This window comes from Micromys minutus (genome assembly GCF_963924665.1).
Source record: "Micromys minutus genome assembly, chromosome: 7".
Classification (NCBI taxonomy): Eukaryota; Metazoa; Chordata; class Mammalia; order Rodentia; family Muridae; genus Micromys; species Micromys minutus.
In genome coordinates this window covers 45,109,072-45,121,342 of record NC_137976.1, presented here as the reverse complement: position 1 = coordinate 45,121,342, position 12,271 = coordinate 45,109,072, and the positions used below count along the sequence as shown (strand labels likewise).

The 12,271-nt window shown below is 38.3% G+C and overlaps 1 protein-coding gene across 1 annotated transcript in view; it reads left to right on the top strand.

Annotated features, from left to right (window-relative positions):
• Positions 1-794: 794 nt before the first annotated feature.
• The window catches only part of CIP2A (cellular inhibitor of PP2A), a gene marked incomplete at both ends in the record, with an annotated part of 28,958 nt that continues 17,481 nt past the window's right edge, over positions 795-12,271 (top strand). The window contains 9 exons of the mRNA XM_080918939.1: positions 795-896; positions 3,452-3,599; positions 4,846-4,958; positions 6,075-6,169; positions 6,835-6,931; positions 7,324-7,446; positions 7,563-7,708; positions 10,028-10,103; positions 11,391-11,609. Coding sequence (XP_080775065.1) covers positions 795-896; positions 3,452-3,599; positions 4,846-4,958; positions 6,075-6,169; positions 6,835-6,931; positions 7,324-7,446; positions 7,563-7,708; positions 10,028-10,103; positions 11,391-11,609 — 1,119 coding nt within the window. The remainder of the gene's footprint in view (positions 897-3,451; positions 3,600-4,845; positions 4,959-6,074; positions 6,170-6,834; positions 6,932-7,323; positions 7,447-7,562; positions 7,709-10,027; positions 10,104-11,390; positions 11,610-12,271) is intronic.

Here is a 12,271-nt window from a genome sequence, read left to right as displayed (position 1 = left end):
AATCTCAACCGTGCCATTTTTTTTTTTTTTTTTACGCCACAGAAATGTGCAAACTAATCATGCCAGACAAGAACAGACCCCTTAGCCTATAGACATCAACGCCGATGGAAACACATGCGGGAGCAACATTCGGAGTGCTTTCTCTAGGAAGTCTGACAAATCCTATTGTAAAGCCCCGGCTAACTTGTCACGGAACCCCGACAGCCACAGGTTTTAACCCTGTGCAAGTCGTCTGTGGACACAAGGGACCGGTGCTGGGGAGTCTGAGGCCCCTCCCCCGCCGCCTCAAAAAACCTAAGCCCCACGGATACTGCTCGGAGTTCCTCACCGTGTCTAGACTAGGGGGAAGCGACCGTGTCTCGGGCAGAGGCACAAACGGAAAGCAGACCTCGCAGCGCCAAGGCCGAGGAAGCCCCCGGGAACCGAGCCCGCGCGGCACTGGGACCCCCGCGCACCCCAGAGGCCCTCCACAGGTTGAGCCGCACTAGCGTGTCTCGCGAGATCCCGCGTCTTCGCGGACCTCCAGCTGAAACCTCGCGGCCTGTAGGGGCTGCGGGGGGTTTGGGGGGCGGCTCCCAGCCACCTTCCCGCAACCCCAGCGCCTGGAACCTCGGCCCACCCTGCCAATCACAGGCAGCAATCCCAGAGGCTGCTCAGAGACTTCCGGAGCCCGACCGGAAAAGGAAGCAGCCGGGTGCGGGAGGGGTGGAGCCTAAAAATCAAAAAAAGCGCGGCGACAGCTGGAGCCTGAAGCGGGCTGTTGCCGGTAGTCGCTGACGGTCTAGCGCGTCGGAATGGATTCTACCGCCTGCTTGAAGTCCCTGCTCCTGAGCATCAGTCAGTACAAAGCCGTTAAGTCCGAGGCGAACGCCACACAGCTTCTGAGGCACTTGGAGGTAAGAAGTTTGGGGGCGCGAATCGTGCCTCCACTTCTGTAATCCTGTGTTCCCGTGGGGCTGGCTAGTGGCGGCCTGGCTCCGAACAGCCCTGCAGCTACTTCTCTGTCCTTGCTGTAGTGACAGTGTGTGCTTCGGGTGGGTGCCAGGGGGGACCGTGGCCTTGACCCGAACCAGGAGGCTCTGGGGTGCATTGCGAGCACGCACTGTGTGTGTGTGTGTGTGTGTGTGTGTGTGTGTGTGTCTGTCTGTCTGTCTGTCTGTCTGTCTGTCTGTCTGTCTGTCTGTCTCTGTCTGTCTGTCTGTCTGTGTATGTTTAACTGATCCTTTTAAAGTGCTGTTTTAGTCCGGGTTCCCCAGAGTCACAGAACTTATGGACGGACTATCCTTGTACATTAAAGGGATTTATTTTAATGACTTAAAGTCTGCACTCCAACTAACCCAACAATAGGAAACTGAATGGGAAGTCCAGGAATCTAGTGGTTGCTCAGTCCCAGAAGGCTAGTTGTTTCAGCTGGCCTTCTGTATTAGCGGGCATCCTGAGGAAGTAGGTTTGAACTGGCAAGTTAAGTGTAAGCAGGCCAGGAAGAAAGAGTGGGGTTTCATTTTTCATTGTCCTTATATAGGCCTCCAGTAGAAGGTATAGCCCAGATTAAAGGTGTGTACCACCACACCTGGATTTGGAGCTTTCTCTTTCCTGGCTGGCCTTGAACTCAGGAGACTTACCTCAGTGTGAGCCTAAGCTTTTCATGGTCACTATGCCTCAAGATCTGGATCAAAAGCATGTCATCCCATGGCAAGTTCTGGAACTGAATCCTCTGTCTTCCAGACTCAGGATCTGGACAGGTGTGCCCTCCATTTCTGGGTTGTGGCTCATTCTAGATGTAGTCTAGCTGACAACTGGGAATATCTATCACAGGTGCCTGTCTTCTAAGTCTATTTTGTTTCTTTTGTTGAATATTGAATGGCTTTATTTGCCCAGTACAGTCAGGACAATTCATTTAGGTAGCATGTACTAACAGGACTCCTTTTTATGTTATGTGTAGTTACATTTATGTAAGTATTTCATGGATCCAAAAAACCACTGGATTTTTTTTCCAGGACTGGATGGAATTATGAGTACGTCCGTAATTGCATTCCAGTCACACATTTTTATTATGGTTGAATGCAATCACCTTTTATAAACCTACCAATAGAACTATTAGACGATAAAGGCTTCTGTTATTTTAAACGTGTTTGTGTGCATGTGCATGTTCGTATAGAGCCCTGGAGCTGGACTGGAAGGTAGCTGTGAGCTGCCCTAGCTACTGCCACTCCAACTCAGGTCGTCTGTAAGAGTAGTCCATGCACTTATGCTGAGCCATCTGACCCACATTCAGTATTCACATTGCTAAAACGGTTTTCAGAAAAGACTGTGGCATTTTACTTACTAGCAATGTATTGGTTTTGCTGTCGTTCAACCATACCCATCCTTAGTTCTTAATATTTCTCTTTTTTGAGGGTACTATGTGTTTTTAATGTCGGGGTCATGCGCAGCACTGAGAACAGTTTCTGAGGATACACAAAGGTTTATCATGGGCAACAGAATTAGTAATTCTTCTGAACTGCTGCTGCCATAGTTTGACTTTATAACCCCACACAAACCCCCAGTACTTTTCATCAATGACAGGCAGGACTAAGTTAGTCTAGTCTGGTATTTGATGATGGTATTTCTAGAGAGCTAAGTATTAATAGATGAAAGAAACCATGTTCAAAAAGTTGTTGATTCCAAGATAAATTAACAGTACGTGTGATTTTTTTTTAAGTTGGCCATATTTTTCCATCTTACAGACTAATTAATCTTAAGATACATTCTATTAGGGAGTAGGTAATGTGAAACTCCAAGAGCAAAGTTTGGTAAGAAAGTGGAAAAATAAAAGGGCGATAGAGAAAGGAGTATTAGTCTCTAATAATTAGAGGGTTACTGAAGCAGTCTGTTTAAATGTGACCTTTTAGAGTATATATATATATATATATATATATATATATATATATATATATATATATATATATATATATATATATATAATGCATTAGTCTAATTCTCAAATTACATTGTCTGACTTTAAATCCCAGGCTTATATAGACTCTCCTCATTAAAATAACTAGATTGAAAAGTAAAAACTATTAAAAATGTTAATCCTTGCTACATTTTTAAATTTTCTTTATTATCTTTACTGTTTCTGCATAATCTCTTAGCTTCTAGATTCAACCTGAAAGCAGTCATTAGTTGTCTATTGGGCTTCATATTTCATTTTCAAAATACATGGAATGTATACTAGGCTGTAGAATAATCTAGTTGGCTCTAGTGCACATTTTCGTCTGTGTTCAATATTGTATAGATAATGTAGATAATTCAGCTGGAGAAGGAGGAGTTCTATAATGGGCAGAATGAACAAAAGGTGCAAATTTTCTAAACTGGGAAAGAAAGGATTAAGTAGCTCTTTAGAAAATTGATTTATTTGAAATGGAATAGAAATTGCCAGCCCTTAACACATTTGCTTCTTATTTTATAGGTAGTTTCTGGACAAAAGCTCACACGACTGTTTACATCACATCAGATATTACCAAGTGAATGTTTGAGCTGCCTTGTAGAACTTCTTGAAGACCCAAACATAAGTGCTTCACTGATCTTAAGTATTATCAGTTTGCTGTCTCAACTGGGTAATGTATTCATAGTTCCTTTTTCTGAATTTGTTAGACTATGAAAATATTTTTAAAAGGCAGATACAAGTATAGAAATTCTTCAAGAATGATTTACATCAAAAGATTTTTTTATTGTAGAACCATTTAGAGTTAGTGTCTCTCAAAGCCCCTATAGAGAGACAGAAAGATGATAGATAGATAGATAGATAGATAGATAGATAGATAGATAGATAGATAGATAGATAGATAGATAGATAGATTAGATGGGCACATTATGTGTATATATATGTGTACATGTACATATCATGTTTGAAATTATTGGGTCAAAGACTATATCAAAGACTTAAATGTTCCACAAAAGAAAAAAAATGCATATGGGGAAATGACATTCTATTGAATTTTAAAACAACCAGAAGCAACATGAACACAGTGCCAATATTAAGGAGATCCATCAGAAAAACATACCTACCAAACAATTATCATCCTGTGATAGACTCATTTAACTTAGAGCCAAAGATAAATGAAAGCTGCTCTTCTATTCATTTTATGTTTCTTTTTAAATGTTCATCTGTTAGTCATTTCCCACTTGATTTGTGTGTGTGCAGAGGTGTTGGATATTTTTATATATGATTATAATATTCAGGTATACTTAGTATTGATGTTTTAGCAGAGATTGACATTACATTGTTTAGCAGAACAATCAAAAGTCTTATTGGTGATAAATATTCTGATTTTGTCCTTTATAAACTTCTTAACATTTGAAGTCTAGGGAACAGAATCTTATTCTACTTGATCTTAATTTAAATAGTTGCATATTGGCAAGTAGCTGACATATTAGAAAACACAGATAAGAGTAAATGGTGTTTTTTATTTGTTATCCCAGCCTTATCATTTCTACCTTTAGGGATCTAATCATAGTTAATGGTTTGATATGTGTCTTTCTAGTAGAAAAAAAAAATATTTGTTCTTTGAAATTAGTGGTCATTAATTGAAAAGAAGAAAAAGAAGAAAAAGAAATCTGTCCTAACCAGCCATGGTAGTTTAATCCTGTAGCCTCAGCACTCCAGAGGCAGAGACAGGAAGAATTACCATGAGTTTCAGGCCAGTCTGGACTACAGAGTGACTCAAAAACACAAAACTAAACAGCTAGCTCATGTGATGTCTTCTTTAAAGAAAAGATATTATAACAAATCATTTTACTTTTGTTGAATGATTTCTACATGTAAACGTGATATGTTTTATGCAATTTTATTTTAACTTTTAGCTTTAGATAATGAAACCCGAGACTGTCTTCAGAATATATACAATCTGAATAGTGTGCTATCAGGAGTGGTTTGTCGGAGCAGCACTTGCCACAATGATTCAGTGTTTTTACAGGTATAAAAATTCTCATAGTTCATTGTTATGTGATGCTTCTCCTTTATCCTCAGACCAGATTTGCTAAACCTTTTATTACTGACAAAGCATATTCAGTTCTTGTTAGGATCTGGTTGGCCACATGCAGACTGTGCAAATACTTCTCAAGAAGGAAACAGAGGAGACCAGATCTTCACTCTCACCACTGTAACTTAAAACACTGTAACTCACTTAAGAACAAAGATGTGTGCATTTTGAAATGGGAACTATTTTTCTTATAATTTGGATTGATACAGTCTCAGACTGTTGAAACATTATAACAAAATTTAGAGCTGTGGTTTAGACTTTTTTTTAGCATAATTTGAAAACTCTTGCACCTATCATTTTATGGAATGAAAAATGTAATCATCTGCAAAAAAAGAAAAGCATGACCAATTAAATTGACACGTAGTTATAGAGATAAAATGTGAAAGGAAAAATATCATCAAGTTAGTTCAACCTACACTCAGTTTTAATGTAAGTAAGGGAACAGGGCAGATCACTCTGGTCAGCTTTGGTTACCACAGCCGAGTACTTGAAATAGTCCATTTGATAAGGGAAAAGATGTATTTATCCCATAGGTAGTTCATGTGCATGTCATCTACATAATCATAGATCAGTCAAAGGCTCTCTGGCTATAATCATGGCATCTAGGAAGGGTGGAATGGGATCGTATCTCATGTAAGGTAGAAGGGATACTGGGACCAGTTTTGTTCCTTTTAAAACTTTCCACTCTTAAGAACTACCAACAGGGTCACATGGAAAACACATCATACCTCCAGTGAGCAAAGAACCTCTATTCAGGCCCTAACTTCTAGAGGTCTGCCACCTACAGTAACACCTTCCGGAGGAACTAAGGGTAAATCACAGAACCCACCATTCGTGGACACAATTAGGTGCCACTCATACCATAGCAATGATAAGCCTTGAGATAAAATATGTTTTCCAAGGTGCTTAGGATATATGTTTTAAATAAAATTATACTTATGAAATGGCATGGTTCTTGTTGTTTTGTTCTTCAAATCTTCAAATGATCTGCTCAAATCTTTGCCATTCTGTTTTCATGTGTTTGTTTACTAACAGTTGTCTCATTTTCAGTGCATTCAGCTGCTGCAGAGGTTAACATATAATGTCAAATTTTTCCATTCTGGTGCCCATATAGATGATTTAATTACATTCTTGATTGGTCATATGTAAGTATGCAACAACACATGTAGTTAAATAATTTGTTGGTTTATTTTCAAACTGAAACTATGTGGTAGATCATTTCTCCTTGGGTAATGTTTTCTAGTTTAAAAAAAAAGATTTATTTACTTCTTTATGTTTATGTGTTGTACTTGAGAGCATGTTTGTGATACAACATCTGTGTATAGGTGCCTGTAGAGGACAAGAGAGCTCAGGTTTTTGGAGCTGGAGTTATAGGCCGTGTGTGTTGTTCATTGTGGGTGTTGGGAACTGAACCAGGGTCCCCTACAGGAATAGTAAGTGCTCTTAACCTACTGAGCCATTACCAGCTCCTGGTTTCTTGTTTTTTAAACTAAGATTACGGTTTGTTCATTCCACCTGGGTGATTTCAAGGGTTAAGTATCATAAAACAGGTTTAATTTTCATAAGTAAGATTTAACAAGTTAATTTAGAAAGAAAAATATTAATCACGGTGAACATTCTATCCTCTTTATAGGTGATCATGGTCATTCTGACAGTTATTTCTGTATTTCTGTGCCAGAGTTAAATAGGATAATTTAGTTTCAAAACGTATGATAATCTTGTTTTTACGTGTTATATGGACTTAGGTATATTAACTCCTCTCTAATTTTGACTTATTAGAGTGAAATCATGCTTTCTGTTTTTGCAACAGTCAATCTTCTGAAGATGACTTAACAATGCCTTGCCTAGGACTATTGGCAAATCTTTGTCGGCACAATCTTTCTGTTCAAACACAAATAAAAACTTTGGTAAGTTGGATAGGAGGTTCTATCCCTAAATTCTCCCCAAGTTTCTTGTTTGCTTGCTCTCCCGAGTGCTCGCTCTCGAGCTCCCTCTCTCCTCCCTCCCTTCCTCCCTCCCTCCCTCCCTCCCTCCCTCCCTCCCTCCTTCCCTCCTTCCCTCCTTCCCTTCCTCTCTCCCTCTCTAATTTCCATTGCTCTTTACCACAAAAAGAAAACTTTTTCCTAGATTCTGTGTATATCAAACAGTCATTGAATTTCTATTCATCTCTGTTCTAAAATTTCATTTTAGAGCATTCTTTTAAAAAAAAATTAACAATCATGCATTGAAAAGTTCATGATAATGTTTAATGAGTTTGTTCACTGTGTATACTTGTAGTTAATTTTCTTTTTTCCTTCAGAGTAATGTGAAATCTTTTTATCGAACTCTTATAAGCTTCCTTGCACACAGCAGTCTGACTGTGGTTGTGTTTGCACTTTCAATATTATCCAGTTTGACACTAAATGAAGAAGTGGGGGAAAAGGTACTTTTTCTATTTATGAAAATAATTTTGAGTTTATAATGTTTGACATTTTAAAATTAGTATGATGTTAACTTACAGTTTCTTGTGTACAATAAAGTTTTCCAATTTTTTCAAAGCTATTTCATGCTCGAAACATTCATCAGACTTTCCAACTAATATTTAATATTCTCATAAATGGTGATGGTACCCTAACAAGAAAGTACTCAGTTGACCTACTCATGGATCTCCTTAAAAATCCTAAAATTGCTGATTATCTGACCAGGTATGTTACTTATCAATAACACGTCTTTCAGATTATTTTCAAAGTTGTATACATGAGTGTTTGACCACCATGTATGTTTGCATATGCACCACATGCGTGCTTAGTGCCTGTGAAAACAAGAAGAGGGCCTTGGGTCCCAGGTGCTGCTAGAGACATCTGTGAGCTGTGTTATAGATGCTGGGAATTGAGCCCAGTCCTGTGGCAGAGAGCACTCCTAATGGTTATGCCATCTCTCCAGCTCCACAGCATTTATGTTTTGTCTCCAGGTGTTTCTTGTCACATATGTTTTGAAACTAGGGAGCATTTGCTTTTGAAGACTTCCTTGCATTAGATTTTCAAAATTGTTGTGCAAATTATTTTTACTTCGTATTAGGTTTTGCCTGCATATATGTGCACTATTTATCTGCCTGGTCCCTGTGGAGGCTAGAAGAGGATATCACATCATCTAGAACTTAAGCCAGGAGTGTTGTGAGCTACGGAGCGTGGGTGCTGGCAATTGACCCCTGCACCTGAACCATCTCTCCAGACCTCGATTTTAGCATCTTATTTCTCAGTGCTTAAGTTGTATTGGAATCTTAAATTAAGAAATTACTTTAAAAAGTTAAAGTAACTCATCTCCAAATAAGAAAACACCTATTGAGCACCTATATTGTTCAAACTGTAAAAAAGAAAAATGAGTCTTAGCACCAATAGGATGTTATATAAGTCCTGATTTTCTAGAAACAAAAGACATTTAACAAATATAGAGGAAAAGTTGACTCAGATAGCTAGAGTTTTGCAAAACAAGACACATTATTAATGTATCATCTCTTCCCAAATGTCTGTGATAAGATTGAGTATCAAGTCAGTGGTTCATAGATAAGGGCATTTTGGTTTTCCTTCAGTAATACCTTCCCTTTGGTTGTCTTATTTTTTATCTGTTATGACCTTTTTGATACCCATATGTATTTATTCTGGCTGTAACAGTGCTTACTTAAAAGCTGTGAGGTGATTGTCTTAGTCAGGGTTTCTATTCCTGTACAAACATCATGACCAAGAAGCAAGTCGGGGAGGAAAGGGTTTATTCAGCTTACACTTCCATATTGCTGTTCATCACCAAAGGAAGTCAGGAAAAACCCAAGCAGGTCAGGAAGCAGGAGCTGATGCAAAGGGATGTTGCTTACTGGCTTGCTTCCCATCGCTTGCTCAACCTGCTTTCTTATAGAACCCAGGTCTACCAGCCCAGGGATGGCACCACCCCCATGATCACTAGTGAGAAAATGCCTTACAGCTGGATCTCATGGAGGCATTTCCTCAACTGAGGCTCCTTTCTCTGTGATTACTCCAATATGTCAAGTTGACACAAAACTAGCCAGTATAGTAAGTTTCTTTTGGATATGGTCCCAGGAGACCAGAGAAATGACTATGCATAGTATCAGTGTGAGATTGCACATTAATACTCCTTCCAGTCTCTCAGCTGAGGTCTTCCCATCTCCCTTCTGTGCAGACTAGATTCCAAGAGTTTCACGTACCTTATCTTTTGTTTCACTGCCATACCAGTTTGTTAAAACCTCAACTGTGAATCTTGGGTTCCTAATGAGATATGAAAACTCATATTGTCTTCCCTGGGCCAGACCCTCATATTTCCTGTTAGCCTCGTGTGTGTCACAGCCTCTTGATACTATTCACACACAAGCTCACTTCATCTTTGTTTCAAATCCAGAAAATGAAGACAAATTCCATCTTAGAGCTCCCTCATACTTACACACCTAGACAAATTTGTTTTTACACATTCTGTCTTAGTTCTATTATTCTGTTCATAAACATTTTATTTTGTGTGCTGTAAGCCTCATTCTGTCATCTTCAGATTCAACACTTCCTAATCACTTTTCACTTCCTTTTATTTAAACATGTGTTCAAGCTTTAACTTCTTCCACCATTGTGTGTTCATTTGGTAATGTTCAAGGTAAATCCCCAAATCCAAGCCTTGGCCATACTGCAGATTTATTTCTAGCCCCTTAGAATGCTAGACAGAGGCTAGAAGCTGCAACTCCAATCCAGACCTCAGAACACAATGTTAAACAACCAGCTAACTACCATGTACTGTGCTGCTATGCTCTGAAGTTGTAGACAATACATTTTTTACATGGAGTAAACTGGAGGTGGGTTCATTAGTACAAAACTGTCATAAATAAGTAAATATGTGTAAATGTTGTGAAGACATTTGGTATGTCATTTTCTTCAGAATTGTGTACTTGTGTGTAATGATGTCTTGATCAGATATTTCCCCTGCCTATAATTCTTCCCCTTTTGTCATGTAATATTTACCTTTAATCTTAGGTATGAGCACTTCTCTTCCTGTCTTAATCAAGTATTAGGGCTTCTAAATGCAAAAGATCCCGATTCTTCTTTAAAGGTATGTAGAAACGTGACATTTTGTTTTATACTTTTTTTCTCTTATAACTTTATTTTTAAAAAAAGAGAGATACATGTACAGTTTTTAAAGGCATTTGGCAAACACTATATGAATATATTTTTGTCAGTACTTAATTCTTTTAGAGGTTTAATAGTATGCATTGAAATCTACTACTTACCATAACCATAAAGTGCACGTAGAACAGAACGTAACATAGAAACAGTTTTCTTGATGTGTATAGATTAAACATAATGATCTTTGAATACCGGAAATTGCCACAAGGCTATATTCTTAGCTCTTGGGTTATTGATGATTTAAGGTCCAGGTGTACCACACTCTGAGAAGATGCTATTCACTTATTATTTTTCCTAAGAAGGACTGAGGCTTTCACTTTTTGGCCTTTGTTTTTCTTGCACTTCATATGGTCTGTGAGTTGTTTCTGGGGTATTCAGAGCTTTCTGGGGTTAGTATCCAATTATCAGTGGCTGCATATTATGTCTGTTCTTTTGTGACTGGGTTACCTCACTCAGGATGATATTGCATCCATTTGCCGAGGAATTTCATAAAGTCATTGTTTCTGATAACTGAGTAGTACTCCATTGTGTAAATGTACCACAATATTTGTATCCATTCATCTACTGAAGGACATCTGGGTTCTTTCCAGCTTCTAGCTATTATAAATAGGGCTGCTATGAACATTGTGGTGCATGTGTCTTTGTTGTATGGTGGAGCATCTCTAGGGTATATGCCCAGAAGTGGAATAGCTGGGTCTTCAGGTAGTACTATGTCCAGTTTTCTGAGGAACAGCCAGACTGATTTCCAGAGTGGTTGTACAGCTTACAACCCCACCAAAAATGGAAGAGTGTTCCTCTTTCTCCACATCCTCGCCAGCATCTTCTGTCATCTGAGTTTTTGATCGTAGCCATTCTGACTGGTGTGAGGGGGAATCTCAGGGTTGTTTTGATTTGCATTTCATTAGTATAGTGGTATCCCCGCCTTTCATGCCGGAGACATGGGTTCAATTCCCCGATGGGGAGACGTGCTGTTTTATTAATTTTAAAAAGAATAAAATGTACAGGAAAATCTAAATATGCTGCCCTCTATATATTTAGAGATGCTCATACTCATGTAACCAATATTGAAATCAGAATGATAGCATTGCAAAGTATAAGCTACTTTAGATTTTTCTTTTAGAATGTTGTGTGTGACATTTTTCGTGTCATCATATACTTTGTCTATTAAAGTCCCAATGAAGTTGGTATTTAATGAAGGCTTTATATTACACAGGTTTTAGAATTACTTCTTGCATTCTGTGCAGTGACTCAGCTGCGCCATGTACTCAGTCAGATGATGTTTGAACAGTCTCCATCTGGCAGCAACATTCTGGGAAGCCGCCCTAAGAGCATAGAACCTGTTGTGGCTCTACTTCGCTGGTTAAGCCTACCCTTAGATGGCTCTGAAAACTGTTCTGTGTTAGCGTTGGAGTTGCTCAAGGAAATCTTTGAGGTAATGGAATGATTGACAAATGGACTTTTGTACTTTCATGATGCTCAATTAATATATTTTATAACTTTGATGTTATAAGCTTCCAATTGCTCACACATGGGAGAAAATTAACAATTATAAACTAGACTCACTTCAACTACTAAGGTTTTTCTCCTGCAAACTCACATGTATCAGTTTGGTCCGTGTTTCTACTAAATACATTGTATATATTTATTATATATAGCAATCACACATATGTACATACATATAGTTTGTTAAACTATATATGAATTCTTCCTGTGTGGATATATGTGCTTTGGTTGTTTTCTTTATCTCAGATTTTGTCTACTGTACATTGTTCTGTAAAATATGGGTCTTAGTGAGATGATACGGAGCATACAATACAGCATGTAATACATTTAGAGTGAAGTCAAATAATCTTAATCATGCTACTGGGCAATTTAACATTATCTGCTGTTTACCGGCTCTTTTATGCATTTAGTCTTCCAAATATTTCTTCTTCTCATATTTGATTTTATGCACAATACATATATGAATGACTAAGTACTTATAAAAATTTATTCATAAACTGGTTTTGTTTTGTTTTGTTTCAAGATTTATTTATTTTATATATGTAAGTATATGGTTACTGTCTTCAGACTTACCAGAAGAGGGCATCAAAT